Source organism: Nomascus leucogenys, unplaced genomic scaffold (genome assembly GCF_006542625.1).
Source record: "Nomascus leucogenys isolate Asia unplaced genomic scaffold, Asia_NLE_v1 Super-Scaffold_361, whole genome shotgun sequence".
NCBI classification, from domain to species: Eukaryota; Metazoa; Chordata; class Mammalia; order Primates; family Hylobatidae; genus Nomascus; species Nomascus leucogenys.
Window position 1 is genome coordinate 993,114 of NW_022095772.1, and position 25,611 is coordinate 1,018,724.

A 25,611-nucleotide genomic window follows, 5' to 3' on the forward strand; every position below is an offset into this window, starting at 1 on the left:
TATAAAGTTGTTTTTGGGTTTTTTTGTTTGTTTGTTTTTTTGAGACAGAGTCTTGCTCTGTCACCCAGGCTAGAGTGCAGTGGTGCGATCTCGGCTCACTGCAACCTCCACCTTCCAGGTTCAAGCGATTCTCCTGCCTCAGTCTCCTGAGTAGCCAGGATTACAGACGCCCACCACCGCGCCCAGCTAATTTTTGTATTTTTAGTAGAGATGGAGTTTCACCGTCTTAGCCAGGCTGGTCTTGAACTCCCAACCTTGTGATCCACCCGCCTCAGCCTCCCAAGGTGCTGGGATTACAGGCTTGAGCCACTGCGCCCGGCCTATAAAGTTTTTTTTTTAAATATTTAATCAGGTTGACCCACAATGGATCATAATGTTCTAAAGTATCAAAACCATGTTTCCCTGGACCAACATTGCCATCAGCATGTATTGTGTGCTCAATGAGTATTTATTTGTTGAATGCTTGAATAAATAGGTGAATACGTGAATGAACACCTGTTGATGGATTTCATTAAAAATGATTTTTAGTTTTTTGAAAATAGGTTTCCAAACTTGCCTCTGTATAAAGTTTTTTTATTAGAAAAAAATTGCAAGATTCTGAAATTGTTATTTATAGTTGTAGTCAGAAATGGAATGACAATGTGGTTTCATCCGCTATCATCTCACTTGAAAACAAATGTTACCTTCACAGCATATCATGAAACACATGTTTCTGAGGCAGAATTCTTGGGTTTGAGTGCTGGGTCTGCTACTGGCCAACTGGGCTGAGGAAAGTCATGTGGCCCTTCTGTGCCTATGTTCTTTCTTTATAAAATACTTAATATGTTATTGACCTCACAGAATTGTTATGAGGATTACATGAGTTTGACACATGGACAGTGCTCAGAATGATGCATAATACCTGCATAGCAAGTCCAGAAAAAGCTAACTAATATCATCATTAAAAAGGGGTTTCTCTTATATAAGAATGTGAGTAATATTTTCCAAATAGGTTTTAGTGCCTGTAAAAGCTTGTTTTTATTGAAAAGGACAACAATGAGAAAACCTTGGTATATTTGTTTTTATCACATAATGCAGGTAACACATTTGTTTTCTTTTGGTTTTACTATCAGAAATCTTGACCTAAATTTAATTCTTTGTAATGATATTAGTAGTAGCAAGTTTCTTTATCCCTTAATGTTGCTGTTTCTGTTTATACTTTAATGTCCATTGTAGAAAATTACTGTATTTTACATTACCTATAAAAAAATTACCTGTACACTTGATGACTAGAAGTAATACAAATGCAGATATTTTATATGATAAAACAATAGTATTAGATATTCTTTGTATTTTACATCTTTGCTATTTTTCTAAAAGGAATTGTTTCTTTTTTCAGGCCTGCAGATAAAACATCTAATGAAAAGAACAAGGTATTGTAAAAAAGTAAATGATCTAAAATATTATTTTTAAAAAAATTCTAAAAGGTAAAATGAAAAAAACAGGATGTTTTGTTGTAAAACTGTTTGCTTAGAAAAAGTGATTAGGAAACAGTAGCCATTGATAACAGTACAGTTGAAGAACAATCTGTTGCTTTAAAGAAGTACCTGTGTTTTTGCTCATCAAAAAAAAAAAAAAGGAGAAATACCACTTCTGTACATTTAGCATATGCTATAAATCTTTCGAGGACATTTTGAAACAGTATTATTTATCTTACAGGTCAAAAACCAAATACATCCTGGGTCTGACTTTGCTGACTCAATGGGGCCATCTGAAACAGCCTCAGAGGTTTGTGAGTTGTCTCACTCTATTCATGAGAATTTTATATTGCTGATTGAACAACTTGGAATGGAGTGTAAAGGTAGGACCATTGCATAAATGCAAGGCCTTTTGATGTATCCTGCAGTAGTGTGTGTATACATTGCTGAGAACTGACATGTGATAGTGAAGCGCATCTCAGAAATATGCTCAGTGTTAAAATAGAGAACTAACTTATACTCTACACCAAAGAGCTATGATAACTCCACTGTACTTTTCTTAGTGTGAGTGGCACTCCCAGTCTTGTTGACTCTGTTTCTCTCCTATTCCTTCCCCCAATGTCAGGTTACCATTTTTTCTCCAGCTGGAATGCTGCAGAAATCTTAGGAATCTTAGAACTGTTTTCCTGAATACCCCACCTCCTAAAACCATGGTCTACTCTGCATTCATAATGATATATTTTTAAAAATTCGGATCTGATCATGTTACTCCTTTGCTTATAACTCAGCTACTACTTCTCATTGCTATAAGGTTAGAGATCTGAATCCTCTAGCTTTATCCTACATCGTTTTTACGCTTCTCTTTCTGTGTCCCACCCAGTATCTTAGATGTTTGTTTGAGCAGTTGATAGCTTCAGTGAGGTATAACTGATATATGATAGACTGCAAGTATATAAAATATACAGTCATATGCACATGTGAAACCATCACCATAATCAAGAGGGTTAACATGTTCATCATCCATAAAAGTCTCTTCCTGTCCCTTTGTATTTCTTTATTAAGAAACTGCTAAATTGTTTTCCAAAGTATTTGTATTGATTTTCCATTCCAACCAGTAGTATACGACATTTCTTGTTGTTCTGTATCATCACAAGCTCTTATTATTGCTGTTTTTTAATTTTGAAATTTTAGCCATTCTGATGGGTGTGTATTATGCATATCATTATGGTTTTAATGTGCATTACCCTAAAGATTAATAATATTGAGCATCCTGTATGTGCTTATTTGCCACCTGTGTATCTTCTTTGGTGAACTGTCTTTTCCAATCTCTGTAGCTTATGAACATTTAAAATTGAGATTCGATTCAGTAAGCTTTTTTACATACACCAAAGGTAGTCAAACCTTTTTCATTTTCAAAGTGTTATCTTACTAAACATAGTAAATATTTTAAACTTGCGACAAAATGGTCTCTGTCACAGCCATTCAACTCTGCCATTGTAGTATGAGACCAGCCATAGACAATACATATGTTAAAAAACACAGCTGCGTTCCAATAAAACTTTATCTGCAAAAATAAGAAGCTGCTCCACAGGTTGGATTTTACCTATCCCTATTATGTGATCATGATTGTGAATAAAGACAGTTTTACTTCTTCCTTTCAACTCAGGTAGCTTTTATTTTCTTTTCTTTCCTAACTGCACTGGCTTCAGTACAGTGCTGACTAAAATAGTGAAAGGAGACATTCCTGTATTGTTCCTGATCTTAGAGGGAAAGCATTCGGTTTTTCATCATGACACATGTTAGCTGAGGTTTATCAGAGATGCTCTTTATCATGCTGATGGCATTCCCTTGTATTCTTTGGTTACTGAGAAGGATTTTTCTTTTTAAATCAGGAATGAATGTTGTATTTTATCAAATGCCTCTATATACTAAGATGATCATATGGTTCTTCTCTTTTAGTTTTTTAATGTGGTGAATAACTGATATTTTAATGTCAAACCATCCCTGTATTTGGGGATAAACCCCATTTGTTTTTGATGTATTATCCTTATAATATATCATTGGATTTGATTTGCCAAGGTTTTATTTAGAAAGTTTTAAAAGGTGATTTTTTAGAGTAGTTTTAGCTTCACAGCAAAACTAAAAGTAAGGCACAGAGATTATCCCTGTACTCCCTGCCCCCACACGTGCATAGCCTCCACAATTATCAATATCCTCACCAGAGTGGTACACTTGATCTCATTGATGATCCTGAATTGATAATCATAATCACCCAAAGTCCATAGTTTATATTAGGGCTCAGTCTCGGTGTCTTACATTCTGTGAATTTGGACAAAGGTATAAGGACATGTATTTATCGTTGAAGTATTATCCAAAGCAGTTTCAGAGCTTTAAAACTCCTTTGTGCTTCATCTGTTCATCTTTCCCGCCTTCCCTCCCCAAATCCTGGCAACCGCTGACTTTTTTTTTACTGTATCTATAGTCTTGGCCTTTTCCAAAATGTCATGTAGTTGGTATCAGACAGTGTGTAGCCTTTAGACTGGCATTTTTCACTTGGTAATATGCCTTTGTGGTTCCTTCATGTCTTCTCATGACACGTTAGCTCATTATTGCATGGCTGTACCAGAGGTTGTTCACTCACCTAAAGAAGGATATCTTGGTTTCTTGAGAAATTGGTTAAATTTTTACATCCATGTTCATGAGGGAGTTTCCTGTTTTTGTAATATCATTGTCAGATTTTGGTTCAGGGTAATGCTAGAGTGACAGAATGAGTTATATTTCTCCTCTATTTTTTTGAGGGTGGGGGAAAGGTCATGTAAAATTGTTAAATTACTTCTTAAATATTTGGTAGAATTCACCAGCATAGCTATGTGGGCCTGGAGTTTTCTTTCTAGGAAGGCTTTACTTATGCTTTATTTTCTTTTATAGATATAAGACAGTTCAGGTTATTCCTTCTTGATTGAACCTTGGTAATTTTTGTTTTTCAAGGAAAGTATCCATTTTATCAAAGTTGTCATGTTTAGTCACATAAATCTCACCTTATTATATTGCTATTCTTTTAGTATCTGTAGGATCTATAAAAATGTCATATTACTATGTTTCTGAAATTGTAATTTTCATCTTCTTTTTTATGATCAACCTGGCTAGAGTTTTATCACTTTTATTGACCTCATCAAAGTGTGTGGTTTTACTGATTTTTTTTCCTATTGTTTTTCTGTTTTATTGGTTTCATCTTTGATGTTGTGGTCTGTTCGGCCTGCTATAACAAAATACTATAGACCGGGTAGCTTATAAACAACAGAAATGGATTTCTCACAAAAGTCCAAGATCTAGGTGCTGGCAGATTTGGTGTCTGGTGAGGGACCAATTCCTGGTTCATAGATCCCTTTTTCCCCCTGTGTCCTCACATGGCCAAACAGGTGAATGAGCCCTCTGGGGTCTATTATATAAGGGCACTAATCCCATTTATGAGGGCTTGGCTCCCATGAGCTAATTACTTCCACAAAGCCCCACCTTCTGATAACATCACCTCTGTGATTAAGTTTCAGCATACGAGTTCTGGGAGGATGCAAATGTCAGACTATAGCAGATGTTTATTATATCATTTCCTCTGCTTGCTTTGGGTTTAATTTGTTCTTCTTTTTTAGTTTCTTCTCTTTTTTTAGTTTCTTAAGATAGAAGTCAAGACCATTGACTTGAGAGTCTTCTAATATAGACATTAAGTGCTAAAAAATTTTAAGTACTGTTAGCTGTGTTCCACAAATCCTGATATTTTTTTTTTTTTTTTTTTTTTTTTTTTACAGTTCCTTGTCATGATAGTCATCTGTTCATTGTTCAATTCTCTCAGCTTCATACTATAGCTCATTTTTTTTTTTTTTTTTTTTTTTTTTTTTTTTTTTTTTTTTTTTTTTTCATTAAATACTCTCTAACTTCTCTTTGCATCACGTCTTTGACCTAGGGTTATTTAGATGTGTGTTACTTTGTTTTAAAATATTTGAGTATTTTGATGAGATATTTTGTTACTAATTTGTGATTCGATTGCCTTGTGGTCAGGGAACATACTTTGTATGACTTAAATCCTTCTGACTTAATTCTTTCATTAAGATTGATTGCAGAACCTAGAATGTGGTCTGTTTGGTAAGTGCTCCCTGGGTACTTGAGAAGCATGGTGTTGTTCAAGTCTACTCCATTCTTGCTGATTTGCTGTTCCATACTTGTGAATTTGTCTATTTCTTCTATTGATTTTTACCTCATGTGTTTTGAAGCTGTTATTAGGTGCACAAACATTTAAGATTATATGTTCTTGATTAACTGAACTTTTTAAAGTCATTAGGAAATGACTGTTTATAGCTGGTGATTTTTTTGTTGTTGTTGTTGTTAACTTTTAGCCTGGTATATCTTTTTCCATCCTTTTGAACAATTTATGTTTTTACATTTAAAGTACTTTTTTTATAGGAAGCATGGAATAGCTTCTTGCATTTTTATCCAGTCTGACAATCTGCCTTTTAATTGAGATTTTTAGGCCAGTTCCATTTATGATGTGCTTATTGATACAGTGAGGTTTGTCTGTCATCAAGCTGTTTGATTTCCATTGGTCCCTGCAGTTCTTTGTTCTCTTTTCTTCTTTTTCTGCTTTCTTCTCAATTAGTCCAGTAATTTTTATGATTTATTTTTTATCTCCCTTTTATGGCTTATTAGCAATAACTATTTTTTTCTATCTTAGTGGTTGCATCACAATTTATAGTATATGATTTTAACTTATCACTGTCCATCTTCAAAAAATATTATGGCATATCATATTTGGCATAAGAAAATTATGAATTAAAACCCAAACATTGTCTGTTCTCACTTGTAAGTGGGAGCTATGCTGTGAGGATGCAGGGGCATAAGAATGATACAATCTCCATTCTGGTTGAGGACTTGGGGAGAAAGAGGGAGAGGGGGAGGGATAAAAGACTATGGACTGGGTACAGTGTATGCTGCTTGGGTGATGGGTACACCAAAATCTCAGAAACCACCACTAAAGAACTTATTCGTGTAACCAAAGACCACCTGTTCCCCAAAAACCTACTGAAATTTTTTAAAAAAGAAAATTAGAATAGTATACTTTCATTTCCTCTCTCCCAGCCAGATACTTCTGGATTTGTAGGATTATAGTTTTCTTTAAATTTAGAAAGTTTTGGCCATTCTTTTTTTATTTTTCTGTCTCTGTTTTTCCCTCTTTGGGGACTTATTCCTGCTTGAAGTTTTCTCATAGTTCACTGATGTCTCAAATTTATGAATCTTCTCTTTGGTGGTGTCTAATCTGTGTTCACTTTCCATCCATCGTAGCTTTCATTCTTGACATTGTAATTTAAGTCTCTACAAGTGTAGTTTGCTTAAAAAAAAATCTTCCATGCCTCTGCCTATCTGCTTGAGCTTAATTTTAATATACAGTTGAGTTCCATATGAACAGCTTGATCTTTCTGATCTTGCTTTTATGATTTGGTCTAATTTCCTGCTCCTGAGGCAAGAGCTTTGTGATGACTCTATTCATTGCCATGCAAATTCTGAGTTTTCCCAGTGTCACTCATGGAAATGAACACTATTTGGCACATTGTGAGCACCAGACATGTTTCTTTCCAATTTTTTTGAGGTTTTTTTTTTCCCCTTGGTCTGGGGCAGTTTTCTGGCACACATGTGCTGTTTGTTACTCTGCTAGATACCCAGGAGGTATTTTTGCAGATCTTCAGTGTTCTTTCCCTGTACTCTGTCTCCTTCCTGGTGTTCTGTTTTGTGATCTCTGTCTGCCTTGGCTTTACCAGACTCTCGGCTTCATCATCTCATCTCAGGGAATCTGGTGGACTCTCTCAGTTTGTTCTCTGTGCGGTAGCCTGGAAACTCCGTGAAGGCAGGGAGCTGGAATGTTGGATGAATTTCATTTGTTTCCTGTCTTACGGGGATAATTGTCTTCATTACCTGAAGTCCACTGCCTGGTAAATCATTGCACAATATATTTTGTCTGTTTTATTTTTGGTTGTTTCAGGCAAGAAGGTAAATCAGTACTTGCTGTCCATCATGGCCAGAAGCAGATTGCAGCAGAGCTTCAGCACCTGCTGTCGACTGCCTAGGATGCTTTCCCACCCCTTTGCTTAACTGCTTCCTTCTCACTCTTCATTTCTCAGTGTAGTCATCTCTTCCTCAGGGAAATCTTCCCTGGGCCCAGTGTAGATAAAATTCTCCCATGTGATCATAGAACTGTTTTCTTACACCATCTATCTGAATTTATAATTGTCACATTTGTTGTCTTTGCTCCTCACTACTCTTAAGGCTAAATGAGAGCAGAGGTCTTGTCTGTTTTATCTGCAGAGCTTGGTAGAATGTCTGCCACATTGTAGGCACTCAGTGCATATTTGTTCAATGTGTGAAGGAGACAATGTTAAAACGCAGTCCTTTATACCTAAAAAGTACTCATATACTTTATTTCCACCTTGTTTTCTCCCTGACACAGATTCTCTTAGCCTATCAAGAATCCAAGACACATTTTGTTTATATGAACACTTACTGGAACTTAAGAATAATGACTATGAACGACTTACAGAAAAAATTAAACAAATGGAAAATATGGTCAGTGTACTACAAAAGGAGCTATCTGAAACGAAAAATACAAAATTACAGTTAGAGCTTCAAAAAATTGAATGGGAGAAAGAGGTGTACAGTTTGAGGTATGATATTCTAGTTCTAAATAAATATTTATACTAAAGATAATATATCAGAATTTTTGTAATTGCTGACTTACCTTCTGGGGATTAATGGGGGAGAAATCTTGGTCTTGTGGAATATGAAATTCTTGGAAATAATAAAACATGATTAACTGTGATGAACTCTTCTAATAAATAAATGCATATTCTTTGCAATCTTAATGGCCATGTGGAAGTCCATCATATGAAATCTTGTTATTCATTTAACAAATTGTAATTTGGGTTTTAAAATTATTTTGTATTTATAATTAATGATGTAAGGAACATCTTTTATCATTATTATTATTTGTAGACACAGGGTCTCACTCTGTGCCTGAGGCTGGAGTTCACTGGTGTGATCATACCTCCCTGCAGCCTTGAACTCCATCCTCCTGCCTCAGCGTCCTAAGTAGTTGGGACTCCAGGTGCACGTTCCCATGCTTTGCTAGCTTCGTAAGCGTTTTGTAGAGACAGGGTCTCACTGTGTTGCTCACGATCATCTCCAACTCCCGACCTCAAGCATTCCTTCTGCCTTGGCCTCCCAAATCGTTAGTATTACAGGAGTGAGCCATCATGCCCAGCCCAGAGCATTTTTTTATATAAATCTTTTTCTACATTCCTAAACTGTTTACTTTGAATAAATTCTCCAATATAGAACTATTTGGTTGAAATGTAGGAACTTTTTAAAAAGACCTTCGATCAATATTTCTTAATTTTTCACAAGAATGTTTGTGTTAATTTACAGTTCAACCAACAGAGCATGAACTGGTCACTTTTCTACACCCAAAGTAATTTTTAAAATATTTATACAGTCTTATTCTTTTTGAAAACTTTTTTTTAATTTCATAGATTTAGGCTCCCAAGTGGTTTTCGGTTAAATAGATGAATTGTATGGTGGTGAAGTCTGGGATTTTAGTGCGCCCATCACCCGAGTAGTACGCGTTGTACCTCAGTAGGTAGTTTCTCATCCCTCACCCTCCTCCCACACTCCCCGACTTCTGATTCTCCGATGTCCATTATAGCACTCTGTCGGCATTTGTGCACCCATAGCTTAACTCCCTATTATGAGTGAGAATGTGGTTTTATTTGGCTTTCCATTCCTGAGTTAGTTCACTTAGAATAATGGCCTCCAGTCCTTTCCAAGTTGCTGCAAAAGACATTATTTCATTCTTCTTATGGCTGAGTAGTACTCCATGGCATATATATACCACATATTATTTATTCCATTCATCAGTTGATGGACACTTAGGTTGATTCCATATCTCTGCAATTGTGAAATGTGCTGCAATAGACATATGTTTGCAGATGTCTTTTTGATATAATGATTTCTTTTCCTTTGGGTAGATACCCAGTAGGGGATTGTTGGATTGAATGGTAGCTCTATTTTAGTTCTTTGAGAAATCTGTCTACTGTTTTTCATAGAGGTGGTACTAATTTACATTCCCACCAGCAGTGTATAAGCATTCCCTTTTCACCACATCTGCACCAACATCTATTGTTTTTTGACTTTTTAATAATGAGCATTCTGGAGTAAGGTGATATCTCCTTGTTGTTTTAGTTTGCATTTCCCTGAATATTAGTGATGTTGAGCATTTTAAAATAATGTTTGTTGGCCATTTGTGCATCTTCTTTTGAGAAATATCTGTTCATGTCATTTGTGCACTTTTTGATGGGGTTGTTTTTATTTTTCTTGCTGATTTGTTTGTCCTTTGTCAGATGCATAGTTTGCAAATATTTTCTCCTATTTTGTACGTTGTCTGTTTACTCTGATTATTTCTTTTATTGTGCAGAAGCCTTTTCTTTTCTTTTTTTGAGACAGACTTTCACTCTTGTTGCCTAGGCTGGAGTGCAATGGTGTGATCTCAGCTCACCACAACCTCCGCCTCCTGGGTTAAAGCGATTCTCCTGCCTCAGCCTCCCAAGTAGCTGGGATTAAAGGCATGTGCCACCATGCCTGGCTAATTTTGTATTTTTAGTAGAGACAAGATTTCTCCGTGTTGGTCAGGCTGGTCTCAAACCCCCAACCTCAGATGATTCGCCCACCTCGGCCTCCCAAAGTGCTGGGATTATAGGCCTGAGCCACTGTGCCAGGCTAGCCTTTTCATTTAATTAGGTCCCATTTATTTATTTTCTTTTTTGTTGCGTTTAGTTCTGGGGTCTTCATCATAAATTCTTTGCATAGGCCAGTGCCCAGAAGAGTTTTTTTCTAGGCTTTCTTTCAGATTTTTTTGTAGTTTCAGATTATAGATTTAAGTTTTTAATCCATCTCTTTTTTAATTAAAAAAATATTTTTTGGGGCTGGGCGCAGTGGCTCACACCTGTAATCCCAGCAGTTTGGGAGGCCAAGGCAGGCAGATCACGAGGTTAGGAGTTCAAGACCAGCCTGACCAACATGACGAAACCCCATCTCTACTTAAAAATACAAAAATTAGCTGGGTGTGGTGGCGCATGCCTGTATTCCCAGCTACTCAGGAGGCTGAGGCAGGAGAATCGCTTGAACCCAGGAGGCAGAGGTTGCAGTGAGCTGAGATCATGTCACTGCACTCCAGCCTGGGCAACAGAGCGAGACTCTGTCTCAAAAAAAAAAAAAAAAATATGTGTATATAAAATGTTATATATATTATATATAATATGTTTATATATAACATTAAAATATATATAATGTTATATATAAGTATATATAACATATAAAATATATATGTTATATATAAGTATATATAATATAAAATATGTATTTATATTATATATGTTATATATATTTATAATATGTTATATATAATATAATATATATGTTTATATATAATATATAATAATATATGTTATATATATGTGTGTGTATATATATATATATTTTTTGGGGGGTAGAGATGAGGTCCCACTATGTTGCCCAGGCTGGTCTCAAACTCCTGGGCTCAAGCCATTCTCCTGCCTTGGCCTCCCAAAGCACCAGGATTACAGATGTGAACCACCATGTTAGGCCTAATCCATCTTGAGTTAATTTTTATATATGGTGAGAGATAGGGATCCAGTTTCATTCTTCTACATGCGGCTATTCAATTTCCCCAACACCATTTATTGAATAGGGTGTTTTTTGCCCAGTTTATGTCTTTGTACGCTTTGTGAAAGGTCAGTTGGTTATACATATTTGGCTTTATTTCTAGGTTCGCTGTTCTGTTCCATTGGTCTATGAATGTACTTTTATACAAGTACCATGCTGTTTTGATTACTTTAGACTTGTCGTATGGTTTGAAATCTGGTAATGTGATGCCTCTGGCTTCGTTCTTTTTGCTTGGGATTGCTTTGGCTGTTCAGGCTCTTTTTGATTCCCTGTGAGTTTTAGGAGTACTTTCTCTAATTCTGTGAAGAATGACAGTGGTATGTGGATAGGAATTGCATTGAATCTGTAGATTGCTTTGGTTAATATGGTCATTTTCACTATATTGATTCTTCTAATCTAGGAACATAGGGCATATTTCCATTTGTTTGTGTCATCTATGATTTCCTTCAGCAGTGCTTTCTAGTTCTCCTTGCAGAGATCTTTCACCTCCTTGGTTAAGTATATTCCTAGGTTTTTGTTGTTGTTGTTGTTATTGCAGCTATTGTAAAAGGGATTAGGTTCTTGATATGATTCTCACCTTGGTCATTCTTGATGTTTACTAGTGCTGCTGATTTGTGTACATTAATTTTGTAACCTGAGACTTTTACTGATTTCATTGATCAAATCTAGGAGTCTTTAGGGTTTTCTAAGCTTAAAGATTATGTCATAGGCAAACAGAGATAGTTTGACTTTCTCTTTTCCAGTTTGGATGCCCTTTATTTCTTTCTCTTACCTGATTGCTCTGGCTGGGACTTCCCAGTTTTATTCTAAATATGCATGAAATGAGAAGTAAAATGGAAAGTAATTGATGATTAGTTTATTCCATATCTCTCATACGCAGATAAAATTAATTCCAAATTTAATGTTGAAACACATATTATCCTTTACTTTTATAACGAATATTAGATCCTGTCTTGTTCCAAAAAGAGATTTTAAAATTGCTTATAAAATACATAAGAATCAAGAAGATAAGTTGAAAGTGTCATCAAAAAGACAAACATAAAAAGGATGGGGGTAACAGTTATTAGACAGCTTAGCCTAGTCTTGGATTATAGTAATTTTGGATTATAGTAATCTGCAGATACATGTTGTGTGAATGACATCTGAAGGTGTTATCTTCCACTGTAAATCATTTTTATGGCTACACATACAATATTTCATGAAGATGAAAATGCATTTCTAGTGAATTTCTAAACTGATTTGTAAACAGTAACTTCTTTTAAATTAGCTAACTCTAAATGATCTGTTCTAATTAACTAATTTTCAACTTGCATAACATGTGAAAAAGAAGTAATTTTCAACTTGTTACTTTACTGAAAAATTTCAAATATGCTTTCCCATAATATTTACCAGGGCTATTAGTAACAGAAACTTACTAGTTAATGGACTGTTTCTTTCCTCACTACCTCTCAAATATATATACCCCTTGGAAGAGATGGAAGTGAGAAATTAAAAACATGAGAACTAGAAGGGAACAAGAGCATAGGAGTTTCTATGAGGATAATAAACCCACATAGGAAGAGCCAGATCACAAAATAAACTTTTTTATTTTCTAACAAAACACATTTTAATATAATCCATATTTAACTGCACACTTGCCTTAAAACAAGAAAAAGAGGAGAAAGGAAATGCCGATACGTTGTATAATAAAGATAGTGAACGGTTAAGAATAAAAGAAGAGGAATGTGAGAAAGAGGTTGAAACAAAGCAGCGACTTAAATGGAATCTGAGAAGACTTGTTAAGGAATTGAAGACAGTAAGAAAGAACTTGGATCTGGTAAATTAATCTTTGGTGAAAAGTTCATATTTCTAACTTTATGTTTTCATCAGTATTACTTATAAATTTTTTGGCTTCATGTATATCATTTAGGTTTAAAACAAACCAAAACTGTTATCTCCTCTTAAAAATGAACTATGACATTTATAGATAAAATTATTTACTGTAAACCTTGGTATCTAATAGATGCTTAGTCTATGTTTTCAGAATGGAGGATAAATTGAGTTTAATCACTAGCATAAATGTTCATTTGCACATTGTTTATGTTAACATACAGGCTAAATAGCTTTGAAACTATAATGACACTAGTTAAATGTTTTGAAAGAAATTTTATTTCACAATGCTGTATCTTCCCGTATTTAAGAACTGTTTTTCCTCTTTGACATATTTAGCTGTCATGTATGCAATTAAGATTTGAGTGATTCTTGAGGGATAAAAGTTCTTGTGTTTTAACAAGCTACTTCCTTTTAACCGTTTGATAAGACAGGCTCTGCCCTTAATTAACCTTTTAGACTTTCTTTTTCAGTGCTGTTAGACCAAAACCTCCATGTTATCTCTAGGTTGTGCAGGAGCGAAACGATGCCCAGAAGCAACTTTCTGAAGAACAGAATGCCAGAATATCACAAGACCAGATTCTGACCAGTAAACAAAAGGAGCTAGAAATGGCTCAAAAGAAAATTAATTCTGAGGTATTTTCTTTAGTCATTTTCAAATATGTTTTTGTATGTGAATATATTTTTAAAAAGCAACTCTGTGCAACTTGGAAAGTATAGTGGATTTTTGAACCACACCCCTAAACACACACACATTTAAGGGTGGTGATAGTGGTTCTAGTATTTTTGGCCCATTGGATAAAGTCATGTTCTGAATTCAACTCCATTTGTCTGCAAGAGTCAAGTAGTGACATTCAAAGTGGCCTTATCCAAAGGAGAGACATTTGTTATTTTTCATGGGAATTATCTTCCCACAGTCTCAAAACCCTTGCTACTTAACAATAGATGTTCTAGTTTTCAGACATAATTTCATCTTCCTAACATATTAATGGAGAGGTTACATTATTATTTCCATTGGTAGTAAAGATGAAATGTAAAGCCAGTTCAGAGGCCATACTTCAGATGCCATTCTCCTTACTTTTGAGGAGAGTAACAGTTTGCTCCAAGTAGCATCTCATTTCAGTGCAAAGAGCTTTGAAAACAATGGTATGCCATAATATAAACTTAGTGATAATTTATTGATAAGTATTTTGTTCTTAGAAAAATAGTTGAGTGTATTTTCCTGTTTCATGCTTATTTCTGTTTCAAACATTATAAAGAGGAAACAGAAGTTATTGCAATGCAGATAATCTCATGATTTTCTAAGAAAAGCTCTGTAACTTCTTTTTTACCACTGGTGTTTTGAAATAAAAAGCTCTTTTATATTTATATATTTACAACACAGAAATAATTGTGATTTGGTGGAGGAGCACTAGAAGTAAAGTAAGAGGACCTAGGGAAAATCTTGCAGCTTGCATATTTTTTGACCTCTCCTTTCAGAATTGTGATATAAATGAGTTCAGTGATGTATGTACAAGTGCTTGGTACAAGACCAGGTGCAGTGGCTCATGCATGTAATCCCAGCACTTTGGGAGGCTGAGGTGGGTGGATCACTTGAGCCCAGGAGTTCCAGACCAGCCTGGGCAGCATGGCAAAACCCCATCTCTACAAAAAGTACAAATAAATTTAGCTGGGTGTGGGGGCGTGCACCTCTAGTTCAGCTACCCAGGAGGCTGAAGTGGGAGGATCACCTGAGCCAGGGAGGCCAAATCTGCAGTGAGTCTTGATTGTGCCACTGCCCTCTAACCTGACTGGAGTGGAGACCCTGTCTCGAAAAAAAAAAAAAAAAGCCTAATATAATGCTTAGATTTAGCATTTATGAATAAATGTAATTCTTATATAACTGACAATAAAAATGTTAGAAAAACAAAATGGCTATAAAATATTCTCAGGAAAAAAAAAGAACTTAAAGAAAGTTGGGAAACTTCCTCTGTCCAGATACATGCAAAGCTACAGCTTTTACTATAGGGTGGTGTATAGGTTAGATGTCAGAGTGTAAAGCCAATTTTTTAATGTAGTCAAATTTATTAATCTTTTATTTTATGCCTTTGAGTTTGTTGTAATTCAGGGAAAGTCTTTTCCAATTCTGAGATGCTTAAAAATTCTCTAGTCATTTATTTTTTACTTTCATGGATTCATTGTCTTTAAATAAATTTATGAAGTTTTGGGAATTTATGTTCTGTGAGGTTTGAAGTTTCGATCCAATATTTTTTTTCAGTTGGATATCCACTTACGGCAATCTTTTCATTGTATACATGTTCAGGTTATTCTTTAATTTCAGAGGAAATCATGCTATGTCATTTTATTGAGTGCTACTAAATGTTTCCTTTCTTATATTTCTCATAGGCATAAGAAAGAAAAGGATCTCTTGCATGAAAATTGCATGTTGCAGGAAGAAATTGCCTTGCTGAGACTGGAAATAGATACAATAAAAAATCAGAACCAGCAAAAAGAAAAGAAATATTTTGAAGACATTAAGGTTGTAAAAGAAAAGAATGGTAACTTTCAAAAAATTATAAAACTAAATGAGGAAGAGTTAACAAAAACAATGCTCCTGTACAGTGGACAGCTGAATGATCTGACAGCTGAGAACAAAATACTCAATTCTGAACTGGAGAACAAGAAACAGAACCAAGAAAGACTGGAAATAGAAATGGAATCATACCGTTGTAGACTGGCTGCTGCCCTACATGATTGTGATCTAAGTCAGACATCAAGAGACCTAAAACTACAACTTGATTTCCAGAGAACAAGACAAGAGTGGATTTGTTTACAGGACAAAATAAAGGTTGATATGTCTGACCTACAAGCTAAGAATGAGATTCTTTCTGAAAGACTTTCTAATGCTGAAAGTAAAATCAACAGCCTACAAATTCAGCTCCATAACAAAAGAGATGCTGTTGAAAGAAAGAGTTTGATTTTGGAATGTTTGCAAAGAGACCTCAGTCAAACACAGTGTGAGAAGAAAGAAATTGAACAAATGAACCAAATTGAACAAAGCAAACTGAAGAAATACATTGCAAAGCAGGAATCTGTAGAGGAGAGATTATCTCAACTACAAAGTGAAAATACGTTGCTTCAGCAGCAACTTTATGATGCTCACAAGAAAGCTAACAGTCAAGAAAAGACAGTCAGTACTATCCAAGACCAATTTCATACTTTTGCCCCAAATCTTCAAGCTGAGAGTGAAAAGCAGATTCTTTCACTACAAGAGAAGAACAAGGGGCTGATGGATGAATATAATCATTTAAAAGAAAGAATGGATCAATGTGAGAAAGAGAAAGCAGAAAGAAAAGTTAAGTATTAAGAAAGATAAAATATTTTTCAACCTTCCTGAAAGAAAATGTAAAGTAATATTTGGTTATGGCTAAATGTTGTATCTAGTTGAATATAAAAATATATAGAACATAAATGTATTTGCTATATCAGCCTAGAAATGTACGAGTGAAAAAGAAGTTAAACCTGAAACATGCTTTAATTTGCGTAAAGAAATTGTGTCACCTATGAAATTTTAAAATCAGTTACAGTGTTAATAGGTACAGACTAATATTCATAATGTAGCCTTATGCTGCTGAAATGATCTTGCAATGCCTTTATGTGGCCAGGTTTTAAGACCATGATGAAGCAGATAAACAGAAATGCTCATACCTGACATGAGTATTTTGAAATTAAGATTCAGTGAGGAGGGTTACTTTGACCATTAATTCCAGATTTCCCAGGTGAACTGAAGTAATACTGCTGTATCTCATAGTACTTTTTCTAAAGTAGTTTTGTAATATATTTAAGTTGGTATAATCTTATTTTTATTCATATCAATTTGACTTAAATCTGAGATGATTTCAGTCTCAAATTACTTTTTATGACCTCTCAATTCTTTAAAGGCATTTAGTTTTTTTTTTTTGAGATGGAGTCTTGCTCGGTAATTTTTGTATTTTTAGTAGAGACGGGGTTAGCCATGTTGGTCAGGCTGGTCTCGAACTCCTGACCTCAGGTGATCTGCCCGCCTCAGCCTCCCAAAGTGCTGGGATTACAGGCTTGAGCCCCCACACCCCGCCTAAAGGCATTTACTTTTTATTAAATCATAATTTGGGACAGATGTGAATTTCAGAAAAGCCATGTTAGATTTAATCTTACCACTGGTATTTATAATTTACTTTGAATGTTTTTACAAAGAATTTGCTCATAATTTTCATTTCAGTGCTCACTGCCTATCATTCGGATATAACTTTGACCAGTAGAAAGGTAATTGTGGCTATTTGTGATTTATTTGTTTGGCATTGAGTCCCATTTTCAAACTAATTCAGATGTGGCAGAATTCCACATATAGCAGGAATGGACTGAATAGGTGAGACAGTTGTAGGAGCTGAGGTCAGGAGGGAGGTAGAGGCCAGGTTATCCAGGGCCTCAAAGGCCATTGGAATTTTACTTGTATTCTGAGATAGGAATCTTTAGAAAAGATCTGAGCAGGCAATTGAATATCCAAGGAACTCTGAGGTTGATTTGAGCTTCTAACAGAAGAGAGGGAAAACATTTCACAGTGTGAGATTTACCACCAACAGCCCCACCCACATACCGATTTCTTTTTGAGACTTCAGTAGCTTGTTAAGCATTGCGAATGTTTCAGGGAAGAGTGAATAGTGGGCTGAATCTATTGCCTAAGTTAACAGAAAATGATTTGGCAGGAAGATAACACCTTCTGTGTCCTTAACTGAATTCAGTAATAAACATGAATGTGCACACATGAGGAAAAGAAGGTGAATCATATACGTGTTGATATTTTTCAAAGTATATATGTTAGAGTTAAATCTTAGTACCATAATTTAATAATAAGGTGATTTATAAATCAGTAACAAAAATACCTTCACAGGTAGTTATGAGACAACTCCAACAAGAATGGACCGATCCCCTAAAACAACCTATGTCAGAGGTTACGTCACGTTGCCACATTAATTTAGATGATACACTGGATTCAAAGAAGAAATCGGGTCAAATCAGAAGTGAAGTATGTATGAAACATAACATGTCAACAGTTAATCTATGGGTGGTGAAATAATGTCAGATGTTTTAGGATACTAATTGCAGTGGATAGTTTTCTTTTTTCTTTTTTTTTTTTTGAGATGGAGTCTTGCTCTGTCGCTCAGGCTGGAGTGCAGTGGGGCAATCTCAGCTCACTGCAAGCTCCACCTCCCGGATTCACGCCATTCTCCTGCCTCAGCCTTTCCGAGTAGCTGGGACTACAGGCGCCCGCCACCACGCCCGGCTAATTTTTTGTATTTTTTTTCGTAGAGACGGGGTTTCACCGTGGTCTCAATCTCCTGACCTCGTGATCCGCCCGCCTCGGCCTCCCAAAGTGCTGGAATTACAAGCGTCAGCCACCGCGCCCGGCCGCAGTGGATAGTTTTCTTTTGTATTTTTATTATAATTCATTTTATTACAGTTTTATTATCTTTATAATGCACTTGTTTCTTAACCTCTGGCTTTCATTCTGTCCTTCTCATAAGTACATACATTTTAAAAATAATCATTTCCAAAGATCCTTAGGAAAGTTGGTAATTATTCAGTATTCCTCACAGAAGCTGAGAGACTTTTTTTTTTCTGTGAAGTGGTATTTTTTAGTGATTTCTCTATTGCCATGGTGAGGCAAGCCAGATTAAATTGTAGGATAATGTTTGGTAGAACGTTCCAGAAAATTGTCTTATTTCTTATCTTTACTTTTGTGAATGGGTACAGAATCTGTGTATATTTATTTCATGAATATCAGGATAACTTGTACAGAAAGGTCATAGTACTGTTCTCCAAAATGCAAATGTTTTAATTTACAAACTACTTGAAATGTTAGGCACTTCCTTCATTTTCCTTTCATTTTAAATATATTGTGCTTTTTTACAAATCATGTATAGTATGTACATCCAAAGTAGAGAATTAAGAGATGTATCTAGATTCTACCACTGAATTTTTAAAAACAATTGTACTGAGATGTACTTCTCATATCATACAGTGTACCCATTGAACGTGTACAGTTCATGGTCTCAGTATATTCACAGAGTGCGTAACCATCACCATTATCAATTGTAGGATATTTTCATGACCCTGAAAAGAACCAGCAATCTATTTTGTTTCCATAGATTAGCCCACTCTGGACACCACATATCAATTGGATCACACAATATGTGGTGGTCTTTTGTGACAGGCTTCTTTTACTTAGCATAACATTTTTTTTTTATTATTGTCCTTTAAGTTTTAGGGTACATGTGCACAATGTGCAGGTTTGTTACATATGTAACCATGTGCCATGTTGGTGTGCTGCACCCATTAACTCGTCATTTAGCATTAGGTGTATCTCCTAATGCTATCCCTCCCCCCACCCCACAACAGGCCCCGGAGTGTGATGTTCACCTTCCTGTGTCCTTGTGTTCTCATTGTTCAATTCCCACCTATGAGTGAGAACATGTGGTGTTTGGTTTTTTGTCCTTGCAATAGTTTACTGAGAATGATGATTTCCAGTTTCATCCATGTCCCTATAAAGGACATGAACTCATCATTTTTTATGGCTGCATAGTATTCCATGGGGTATATGTGCTACATTTTCTTAATCCAGTCTATCGTTGTTGGACATTTGGGTTGGTTCCAAGTCTTTGCTATTGTGAATAGTGCCGCAATAAACATACGTGTGCATGTGTCTTTATAGCAGCATGATTTATAGTCCTTTGGGTATATACCCAGTAATGGGATGGCTGGGTCAAATGGTATTTCTAGTTCTAGATCCCTGAGGAATCGCCACACTGACTTCCACAATGGTTGAACTAGTTTACAGTCCCACCAACAGTGTAAAAGTGTTCCTATTTCTCCACATCCTCTCCAGCACCTGTTGTTTCCTGATTTTTTAATGATGGCCATTCTAACTGGTGTGAGACGGTACCTCATTATGGTTTTGATTTGCATTTCTCTGATGGCCAGTGATGATGAGCATTTTTTCATGTGTTTTTTGGCTGCATAAACGTCTTCTTTTGAGAAGTGCCTGTTCATGTCCTTCACCCACTTTTTGATGGGTTTGTTTGTTTTTTTCTTGTAAATTTCTTTGAGTTCATTGTAGATTCTGGATATTAGCCCTTTGTCAGATGAGTAGGTTGCAAAAATTTTCTCCCATTTTGTAGGCTGCCTGTTCACTCTGATGGTAGTTTCTTTTGCTGTGCAGAAGCTCTTTAGTTTAATTAGATCCCATTTGTCAATTCTGGCTTTTGTTGCCATTGCTTTTGGTGTTTTAGACATGAAGTCCTTGCCCATGCCTGTGTCCTGAATGGTAATGCCTAGGTTTTCTTCTAGGGTTTTTATGGTTTTAGGTCTAACATTTAAGTCTTTAATCCATCTTGAATTAATTTTTGTCTGAGGTGTAGGGAAGGGATCCAGTTTCAGCTTTCTACATATGGCTAGCCAGTTTTCCCAGCACCATTTATTAAAGAGGGAATCCTTTCCCCATTGCTTGTTTTTGTCAGGTTTGTCAAAGATCAGATAGTTGTAGATACGTGGCATTACTTCTGAGGGCTCTGTTATGTTCCATTGATCTATATCTCTGTTTTGGTACCAGTACCATGCTGTTTTGGTTACTGTAGCCTTGTAGTATAGTTTGAAGTCTGGTAGCATGATGCCTCCAGCTTTGTTCTTTTGGCTTAGGATTGACTTGGTGATGCGGGCTCTTTTTTGGTTCCATATGAACTTTAAATAGTTTTTTCCAATTTTGTGAAGAAAGTCATTGGTAGCTTGATGGGGATGGCATTGAATCTATAAATTACCTTGGGCAGTATGGCCATTTTCACGATATTGATTCTTCCAACCCATGAGCATGGAATGTTCTTCCATTTGTTTGTATCCTATTTTATTTCACTGAGCAGTGGTTTGTAGTTCTCCTTGAAGAGGTCCTTCACGTCCCTTGTAAGTTTGATTCCTAGGTATTTTATTCTCTTTGAAGCAATTGTGAATGGTAGTTCACTCATGATTTGGCTCTCTGTCCGTTATTGGTGTATAAGAATGCTTGTGATTTTTGTACATTGATTTTGTATCCTGAGATTTTGCTGAAGTTGCTTATCAGCTTAAGAAGATTTTGGGCTGAGACAATGGGGTTTTCTAGATATACAATCATGTCATCTGCAAACAGGGACAATTTGACTTCCTCTTTTCCTAATTGAATACCCTTTATTTCCTTCTCCTGCCTGATTGCCCTGGCCAGAACTTCCAACACTATGTTGAATAGGAGTGGTGAGAGAGGGCATCCCTGTCTTGTGCCAGTTTTCAAAGAGAATGCTTCCAGTTTTTGCCCATTCAGTATAATATTGGCTGTGGGTTTGTCATAGCTAGCTCTTATTATTTTGAGATACGTTCCATCAATACCTAATTTATTGAGAGTTTTTAGCATGAAGCGTTGTTGAATTTTGTCAAAGGCCTTTTCTGCATCTGTTGAGATAATCGTGGTTTTTATCTTTGGTTCTGTTTATATGCTGGATTACATTTATTGATTTGCATATGTTGAACCAGCCTTGCATCCCAGGGATGAAGCCCACTTGATCATGGTGGATAAGCTTTTTGATGTGCTGCTGGATTTGGTTTGGCAGTATTTTACTGAGGATTTTTGCATCAATGTTCATGAAGGATATTGGTCTAAAATTCTCTTTTTTGATTGTGTCTTTGCCCGGCTTTGGTATCAGGGTGATGCTGGCCTCATACAATGAGTTAGGGAGGATTCCATCTTTTTCTATCGATTGGAATAGTTTCAGAAGGAATGGTACCAGTTCCTCCTTGTACCTCTGGTAGAATTCAGCTGTGAATCCATCTGGTCCTGGACTCCTTTTGGTTGGTAAGCTATTGATAATTGCCACAATTTCAGAGCCTGTTATTGATCTATTCAGAGATTCAACTTCTTCCTGGTTTAGTCTTGGGAGGGTGTATGTGTCGAGGAATTTATCCATTTCTTCTAGATTTTCTAGTTTATTGCGTAGAGGTGTTTGTAGTATTCTCTGATGGTAGTTTGTATTTCTGTGGGATCAGTGGCGATATCCCCTTTATCATTTTTTATTCCATCTATTTGATTCTTCTCTCTTTTCTTCTTTATTAGTCTTGCTAGCAGTCTATCAATTTTGTTGATCTTTTCCAAAAACCAGCTCCTGGATTCATTCATTTTTTGAAGAGTTTTTTTGTGTCTCTATTTCTTTCAGTTCTGCTCTGATTTTGGTTATTTCTAGCCTTCTGCTAGCTTTTGAATGTGTTTGCTCTTGCTTTTCTAGTTCTTTTAATTGTGATGTTAGGGTGTCACTTTTGGATCTTTTCTGCTTTCTCTTGTGGGCATTTAGTGCTACAAATTTCCCTCTACACACTGCTTTGAATGTGTCCCAGAGATTCTGGTATGTTGTGTCTTTGTTCTCATTGATTTCAAAGAACATCTTTATTTCCACCTTCATTTTGTTATGTACCCAGTAGTCATTGAGGAGCAGGTTGTTCAGTTTCCATGTAGTTGAGCGGTTTTGAGTGAGTTTCTTAATCCTGAGTTCTAGTTTGATTGCACTGTGGTCTGAGAGACAGTTTGTTATAATTTATTTTCTTTTACATTTGGCGAGGAGAGCTTTACTTCCAACTATGTGGTCAATTTTGGAATAGGTGTGGTGTGGTGCTGAAAAAAATGTATATTCTGTTGATTTGGGGTGGAGAGTTCTGTAGATGTCTGTTAGGTCCACTTGGTGCAGAGCTCAATTCAATTCCTGGGTATCCTTGTTAACTTTCTGTCTTGTTGATCTGTCTAATGTTGACAGTGGGGTGTTAAAGCCTCCCATTATTATTGTGTGGGAGTCTAAGTCTCTTTGTAGGTCACTGAGGACTTGCTTTATGAATCTGGGTGCTCCTGTGTTGGGTGCATATATATTTAGGATAGTTAGCTCTTGTTGTTGAATTGATCCCTTTACCATTATGTAATGGCCTTCTTTGTCTCTTTTGATGTTTGTTGGTTTAAAGTCTGTTTTTTCAGAGACTAGGATTGTAACCCCTGCCTTTTTTGTTTTCCATTTGCTTGGTGGATCTTCCTCCATCCTTTTATTTTGAGCCTATGTGTGTCTCTGCACGTGAGATGGGTTTCCTGAATACAGCACACTGATGGGTCTTGACTCTTTATCCAGTTTGCCAGTCTGTGTCTTTTAATTGGAGCATTTAATCCATTTACATTTAAACTTAATATTTTTATGTGTGAATTTGATCCTGTCATTATGATGTTAGCTGGTTATTTTGCTCGTTAGTTGATGCAGTTTCTTCCTAGCCTTGATGGTCTTTACAATTTGGCATGATTTTGCAGTGGCTGGTACTGGTTGTTCCTTTCCATGTTTAGTGCTTCCTTCAGGAGCTCTTGTAAGGCAGGCCTGGTGGTGACAAAATCTCTCAGCATTTGCTTGCCTGTAAAGTATTTTATTTCTCCTTCACTGATGAAGCTTAGTTTGGCTGGATATGAAATTCTGGGTTGAAAATTCTTTTCTTTAAGATGTTGAATATTGGCCCCCACTCTCTTCTGGTTGTAGAGTTTCTGCCGAGAGATCCGCCGTTAGTCTGATGGGCTTCCCTTTGTGGGTAACCCGACCTTTCTCTCTGGCTGCCCTTAACATTTTTTCCTTCATTTCAACTTTGGTGAATCTGACAGTTATGTGTCTTGGAGTTGCTCTTCTCGAGGAGTATCTTTGTGGTGGTCTCTGTATTTCCTGAATCTGAATGTTGGCCTGCCTTACTAGATTGGGGAAGTTCTCCTGGATAATATCCTGCAGAGTGTTTTCCAACTTGGTTCCATTCTCCCCGTCACTTTCAGGTACACCAATCAGATGTAGATTTGGTCTTTTCACATAGTCCCATATTTCTTGGAGGCTTTGTTCATTTCTTTTTATTCTTTTTTGTCTAGACCTCCCTTCTCGCTTCATTTCGTTTCATCTTCCATCGCTGATACCCTTTCTTCTAGTTGATCACATCGGCTCCTGATGCTTCTGCATTCTTCACGTAGTTCTTGAGCCTTGGCTTTCAGCTCCATCAGCTCCTTTAAGCACTTCTCTGTACTGGTTTTTATAGTTATACATTCCTCTAATTCTTTTTCAAAGTTTTTAACTTCTTTGCCTTTGGCTTAATTTCCTCCTGTAGCTCGGAGTAGTTTGATCGTCTGAAGCCTTCTTCTCTCAACTCGTCAAGGTCATTCTCCGTCCAGCTTTGTTCCATTGCTGGTGAGGAACTGCGTTCCTTTGAAGGAGGAGAGGCGCGCTCTGCTTTTTAGAGTTTCCAGTTTTTCTGCTCTGTTTTTTCCCTATCTTTGTGGTTTTATCTACTTTTGGTCTTTGATGATGGTGATGTACAGATGGGTTTTGGGTGTGGATGTCCTTTCTGTTTGTTAGTTTTCCTTCTAACAGACAGGACCCTCAGCTGCAGGTCTGTTGGAGTTTGCTAGAGGTCCACTCCAGACCCTGTTTGCCTGGGTGTCAGCAGCAGTGGCTGCAGAACAGCGGATTTTTGTGAACCGTGAATGCTGCTGCCTGATCGTTCCTCTGGAAGTTTTGTCTCAGAGGAGTACCCGGCCATGTGAGGTGTCAGTCTGCCCCTACTGGGCAGTGCCTCCCAGTTAGGCTGCTTGGGGGTCAGGGTCCCACTTGAGGAGGCAGTCTGCCTGTTCTCAGATCTCCAGCTGTGTGCTGGGAGAACCACTACTCTCTTCAAAGCTGTCAGACAGGGACATTTAAGTCTGCAGTGGTTACTGCTGTCTTTTTGTTTGTCTGTGCCTTGCCTCCAGAGGTGGAGCCTGCAGAAGCAGACAGGCCTCCTTGAGCTGTGGTGGGCTCCACCCAGTTCGAGCTTCCCAGCTGCTTTGTTTACCTAATCAAGCCTGGGCAATGGTGGGCGCCCCTCCCCCAGCCTCGCTGCCACCTTGCAGTGTAATCTCAGACTGCTGTGCTAGCAATCAGCGAGACTCCGTGGGCGTAGGACCTTCCGAGCCAGATGTGGGATATAATCTCCTGGTGTGCTGTTTTTTAAGCTCATCAGAAAAGCACAGTATTAGGGTGGGAGTGACCCGATTTTCCAGGTGCCATCTGTCACCCCTTTCTTTGACTAGGAAAGGGAACTCCCTGACCCCTTGTGCTTTCCGAGTGAGGCAATGCCTCGCCCTGCTTCGGCTCGAGCATGGTGCGCTGCACCCTCTGTCCTGCGCCCACTGTCTGGCACTCCCTAGTGAGATGAATGCAGTACCTCAGATGGAAATGCAGAAATCACCCGTCTTCTGCATCGCTCACGCTGGGAGCTGTAGACTGGCGCTGTTCCTATTCGGCCATCTTCGCTCCACCCCCCCAACATTTTTAAGGTTCATTGTGTTGTAACATGTATCAGTATTTAATTTCATCTTATTGCTGAATAATTTTCCACTTTATGGACGTACCTCTCATTTATTTAGCCATTCATCAGATGATGG

The 25,611-nt window shown here is 36.9% G+C and overlaps 1 protein-coding gene across 1 annotated transcript in view; it reads left to right on the top strand.

Annotated features, from left to right (window-relative positions):
- LOC100598665 (coiled-coil domain-containing protein 144A-like) overlaps positions 1-25,611 on the top strand; it is a 47,770-nt gene that overhangs the window by 8,040 nt on the left and 14,119 nt on the right. The window contains exons 2-7 of the mRNA XM_030808354.1: positions 1,379-1,412; positions 1,699-1,840; positions 7,948-8,163; positions 12,869-13,050; positions 13,611-13,739; positions 15,478-16,437. Coding sequence (XP_030664214.1) covers positions 1,379-1,412; positions 1,699-1,840; positions 7,948-8,163; positions 12,869-13,050; positions 13,611-13,739; positions 15,478-16,437 — 1,663 coding nt within the window. The remainder of the gene's footprint in view (positions 1-1,378; positions 1,413-1,698; positions 1,841-7,947; positions 8,164-12,868; positions 13,051-13,610; positions 13,740-15,477; positions 16,438-25,611) is intronic.